This window comes from Peromyscus eremicus, chromosome 3, assembly GCF_949786415.1.
Source record: "Peromyscus eremicus chromosome 3, PerEre_H2_v1, whole genome shotgun sequence".
Taxonomy (NCBI): Eukaryota; Metazoa; Chordata; class Mammalia; order Rodentia; family Cricetidae; genus Peromyscus; species Peromyscus eremicus.
Window position 1 is genome coordinate 127,352,460 of NC_081418.1, and position 6,000 is coordinate 127,358,459.

General features: G+C 38.4%; 1 protein-coding gene across 2 annotated transcripts in view; it reads right to left on the reverse strand.

The window, feature by feature from the left end:
- Tmcc1 (transmembrane and coiled-coil domain family 1) overlaps positions 1–5,632 on the reverse strand; it is a 120,211-nt gene extending 114,579 nt beyond the window's left edge. For both annotated transcript variants that reach the window (XM_059258433.1, XM_059258432.1), the window contains exon 1: positions 4,945–5,632. In XM_059258433.1, coding sequence (XP_059114416.1) covers positions 4,945–5,517 — 573 coding nt within the window. In that variant the 5' untranslated portion in view covers positions 5,518–5,632. The remainder of the gene's footprint in view (positions 1–4,944) is intronic.
- Positions 5,633–6,000: the final 368 nt, after the last annotated feature.

Here is a 6,000-nt window from a genome sequence, read left to right on the forward strand (position 1 = left end):
CTTTTTTGCCTTTTAGCTAAGACTAAATCTTGGGAGTGTTTTTGCAGTTTTCCTTTGTATCTCAACTTGACACGTGATTACTTGCATTGGTTTTGTTACCTTATGACAGAAAGTGATATTCTGATGGGGCTTCACAGTCTAGGACATTAGGCAAGGCCCCATTCTCTAGAGTGCCCATTCAACTTGCCTGTCTCTTTAGCTCTTCCTTCTCTGGACTTGTACTGCTCTTAATTTTAGTAATATCTGATGGTGTACTGCTGCTCCCTACCTAGGCCTTTTCACTGCTGAGAATGGAGGCTAAGGGGCTGCACATTGATCAACTGAGCTCTTCAGGAGGAGGGCATCAGGACCTACAGTGAGTAAGTGACCAACGGTACCAGCTCTGAACAACTCAGCAGCTAATTCTACTGTGCTATACAGCTATTTTAATTTTCTAAGTGTATCAAGAAAAAAATGGGAAGTAAAACAAATGTACAGTGTTTCCAGGCTGGAAGTAACATTAAATATTATTTAGCACAATGACCTCACCTAGAAAGTTGAATTTCCTTAAGGTCACACTGCTAAAAGAATTTAACAGCAGAAACAGAACTAGGATCTAAAACCCAAGCTTCTGACTTCTAGGAATGGATACAATCACACTGCTTCTTAAACTGCCACTTATGTAACTCCTATCTTCCCAACAACACTGTAAGGTCTTTGATAACAAGGTAGTAAACTGACTTTACTGTTAACAATTTAGGGATGTTTAAGGGATACTTACGGAATTGGTAGAATAAAGTCTTTGTTATAAGAAAAGTAATAAAAAAGGCAGCTCAGATTTACATACTGCACCCCAAAATTTGTATAAACAGTATAAATACTTGTATGTATCTATACATGTACATATGTAGGATGTAAGGAAAAGCTTTGGGAGGAAGGGTGATCTGAGAAAATATCTTAGAATAGACAACAGGACTATGGCCACAGATAAGTCTATAAAGCTTCAAAGTGCTAACATTCAAACTACAAAAAAGTTTGAATATTACCCGTAGATCAAATTATTTTGTATTTATGTATGGAGCCCAGAGGTCTATGCTGAGTATCTTCCTCAACCATTCCCCAATTTCTCTGTTTAAATATATGAGTATGGGTGCAGAGGCCTGAGGAGGATGCCACATGTCCTGATGTATTACTCTCTATCTTATTCCTTTGAGACATGCTCTCTTACTAAGTAAACCTGGAGTGATGCTAGCAGCCAGTAAGTCCTAGCAATCCTGTCTCCATTACAGAACTCAAGTTATGGATGCAAATATGCCCACACCCAGTTTTTTAATCTGGGTGCTGGAGTAGGGGTTTGAACTCAGGTCCTCAAGGTTGCATGGCAAGCATTTCCTACCCACTGAGCAATCTCTCCAGTCCCTCTACCCAAAGTTTTGAGACAGGGTTTCTCAATGAATCTAGAGCTTACTGATTCAGGTAGTCTAGCTCATCTCCTCAGCACTGGGATTTCAGGTAGGTGAACACTGCACCTGGGTTTCTCTTTCTTTTTTTCTTAATTTTTTTTTTTTTTTTTTTTTTTTTTTTTTTTGGTTTCTTCAGACAGGGTTTCTCTGTGTAGTTTTGGTGCCTGTCCTGGATATTGCTCTGTAGACCAGGCTGGCCTCGAACTCACAGAGATCTGCCTGGCTCTGCCTTCTGAGTGCTCGGATTAAAGGTGTGCGCCACCGCTGCCCGGCCACATGTGGTTTTTCTATGAAGGTTCTGGAGACTGAATTCAGATTCTTCTTGTGCTTGACTGAACCATTCCTCAATCCTTCAAGTTCATATTAGAAAAACTATTCCAAGTACTGCTCCTCACTCATCTGACACACATACAATGGCTATGACCTCTGTTCTGGAAGTACATTAACCTTTTACCTTAAAGCTAACAAACTATTTCAGTAAAATTTCTTTATTGCTCAGGCCTCTGGGACATTTCTAGTTGTTCTTCTTTCTGCCTAGGCACCTGAGTGTTGGCTTGCTCCTTCACATCCTTAGGTCTTTGCTCATGTAGTACATACATTCCTCACAAGGCCTTCCCTGACCTTTTAAAGAGTTCTTACTCTTTGCAACTGTGTATTTACTCATGCTTTATTTATCTATCTTCCATTTCTATATAGTAAACTCAATAAAGACAGTGGGTTTTTTTGCCCTTCCATCAGTTTTACTCTTATGTGCGGCCACTACCCCACTATCATATCATCATGCTAGTTTAAAATATGCTTAGGAGCTAAGATCAGGTATTATATATCTAAATATCTATCATAACATTTTTCTAGGTACTCCTAAGTCTGATCACACATGTTGAATGGGTATGTGATGGAAAGGAAAAGAAAAAGAAAGGGCCAGCCCCTGCCAGTCATTCTAACAAGGTTCCGAGGCAGCATACTTCTTTGGCCATCCTAACCTTCAACAGCATTTTCCTTCCTTGTATAATTCCCTTGCTTTCAACTAATACCTTTTCCTACCCTAGAATACTTGTGTATGTATCTGGCTCTTACTTTTCAGACTAATCCCAAATCAAAGACTTTCTAACTCCTGTCACCCTGATGGCTCTCCTCTTCTCACGGTATCTGTCATTTACCCCATCCATAGGGCCTGATAGCATTCTGTGTATTCATGGGTATATGCGTCAGGTAAATTCATGGGTTAGGATCAGAGAATTCTCAATGACACTGTGGAAGAAATGTGAACACAAACAATGGGTAAAACTGAACTGATTCTATAAGACAGACAATTTTAAAAAATCTGACAGAAAGGTCTAATATAAAACCACTTGAATCTTTATAACTTAATGCTATTAGCTAATTTTTCCTATTATATGTTATATACATAACTTTTATATTATATATAATTATCATATATAAAATTTATAAGTCAGAGAAAGAAAAACTATGTACATAGAACACAGTAGCTAAAAAACATGCCTAATAAAAATTCATGTTCTAAGCCTGGGTGTGTGTGGTGTCAGACACCTTTAATCTCAGCACTCAGGAAGCAGAGGCAGGTGGATCTCTGTGAGTTCAGGGATAACCTGGTCTCCAGTGAGTTCCAGGCCAGTCAGTGCTACATAGTGAGACCCGTCTCAAAAAAAAAAAAAAAAAGGCAAAAAAGTTCTAGATTACTTAAGCTCTGAAATGTTCTAGTTGTGAAACAGGCTAGTTATGAAACCATGAGAATACTTAACTTCCTACATTTCTGCTGTCTCATCAACAACAATGAAAAACAATCTATCAAAGCCAAGTATAGGGCTGTCTAAGCACCTAAGAGAAAATTACATGTGTTTAAACGTACTTCCTGCCACATCATAAACAAAGAATAAATGGCAGCTATCATTATGACTGTCATTAGACACTATAAGGTGCATTATCTATTAATTTCAAGTGTTATTTTAAGCAAAGATAACTATATTGCAATGTATTTTCATATTCTCTAATATATAAAATGACAAATAAACTGATATTACAGGAAGAAAGGCCACAGTATTACATAATCAGTAAAAATTTATAGTGAAATTGTATTTACAGATATAGAAAAATGCTCATAGCAGTTTTAGTTGAAAGAACTCAACAGTGGATGAGTTTTATTTTATTTAAAACATTAATAAAATTGAAAGAAAAACAAATTTGAACTTTCTTCAATTTTTTTTAAATGCAAAAAGTATATTGAATAAAACATACCAAAATATTGGCAAGAGCTATTTTTATTTTTTCTTCTTTTCTTTTCTATATTTTTAAAGTTTTCAACATTGTGAGCACATTTTTTTAAAAATTCAAAATATTTAATTTTTACACTTTGAAAACAGCATTTTTGAGAAAACAATTGCTTGTGACTATCAATCTGCCTTTGTGAGCTCAAAGATGATACTCTGATATGAACCGATCCAAGTTTATTTTGCACACATGTATTATGGACATACATGAGGATGAGACTACTACTTTTAGAGGTTTGTAAAGTTTGAGTATGTTAATAAGGTTTTTATATAGGAGAAAATGATTCCATTAACCTAAGAAGGAAAGGAAAGCTGAATCTTTGGGCTAGGTAGCTGAGTTGGTAGAGTGCTTGCCTAGAATGCACAGGACCTGGGTTTAATCCACAGCACTGAATAAACTGGGTGTGGTAATACATGCTTATATTCCCAGCACTTGGGAGGTAAAAGCAAGAGGAAGACCAGAACTTCAAAGTCGTACTGTACTCTGATACACAGTAAGTCTGAGGCCAGCTTGGATTACAAGAGATATCTCCACCACCATGAGATAGCTCAGTGGGTACAGGTGCTTACTGCCAAGCTTGGAGATCTGAGTTCAATTCCTGGGACTCACATGACAGAAGGCGAGATACGGCATGCACACACACTATGTAATGTGCCCCTCCACACACATAAAAATAAATAAACATGAAAAACAAAAGTGAGGAACTTTCAATAATCAACATAACAGGATAGTTCTAACCAAATTCCATGTTAATCATCAGGTCAAAGCCATGCTTTGCACATTAGTAAAAGTAGATAAGAATTCTTTTTTCTTTTCTTTTCTTTCTTTCTTTCTTTCTTCCTTCCTTCCTTCCTTTCTTTCTTTTTTTTTTGAGACATAGTCTCACATTACACAGGCAGGCCTAAAAGATATTTGGTCTCAAACCCTACACAGTCAATTCCTGATCCTCCTGCCTCCCCCTACCAAGCACTGGGATTATAGGTGTGTACTATCAGACCCATCTTGGAAAATTTTTACATATCTAACTAAAAACCAAAATACTACTTTAAAAACCAGACTGATCATTTTTCGTGTGTGTGTGTGTGTGTGTGTGTGTGTGTGTGTGTGTGTGTGAGAGAGAGAGAGAGAGAGAGAGAGAGAGAGAGAGAGAGAGAGAGAACACATGCATATAATACCTGTAAAAACAGCAAGTTAACAGAACTCTAACCCTTACCCGTTCTGCAGCCGACTCCTCTCCGGGTACACACGCAGCAGCAGCAGCAGCAGCACAAGCTATTTCCATCACAGAAGAGCTGGTAGGAGCATCAGTTGTAGATGAAGACCTGGGCCGACCTGACTGTATAACAGCAGCCACCTCCTGGCCAGATTTCCTGTTGATTTGGGGACTTCCCTTTGGGGCTTCTGACTTGCCCCGCCTACTATGCAAGCTTGTCCCTCTCTTCATCTTGGGTGGCACTCGGATTTGTTGCAGAACACGATTCAGAGCTGTGGGGTGGGTGGAGACACCATCAATCTCAGCACACGTGTTCTGACTGTCCAGATCCACTTCAGGCTCTGGATCTGTCTGAATCTGCTGCACATCGTGTGGAGACACTGATGACCTCCTGCGCTGGTGCTGGAACAGATGCTTCAAGCCTTGGCCAATCACATTAATGTTCTCCAGAGCATTGTGGGTCATTTTAGATAACTTTTGTTCTGATTCTGTCTGCCTCCTGGCTTCTGCATCTTGGGATTTGCCTCCAGGATCAGGGTCCTCATATAACTGTTCACTGCCGGAAGGCTCCATCAGTAAGCTTAATAAGCTTATTTGCAAACTCAAAAAATTTTAAACACACCAAGACTGTCAAATTAGGTAGGCATTTGCTTCAACAGTGACTATGCATGCAGCTGTGAGATGGAGGCTTCATGCCTACCTAATGTTAAAAAAAAGAAAAAAAGAAAAAAGAAAAAGGAAAAAAAAGAAAACAACCTTGTGTCATACAACCATGCAAAAATACAGAAACACTACAGTTAAAAGAAAAACATGCAGCTAGCCAAACAAATAAGTTACTACCATTAAGCAATCTTTAATCAGAAGATTAAAAGATAATTTTTCAGCTAATGGGTTATGGTATTTTCTAGAATAAAAAGCCCAGAACAAGGACACAGGAAATAAAAACAGCAATGTCGGGGTAGGGGTGGGGAGAATAATCCCTTACAAGCTTCAGTATATGAAGAAGGATAGGACCATCTTAGAATAGACACTATTAATAGCAGCTGGCAGGACAAC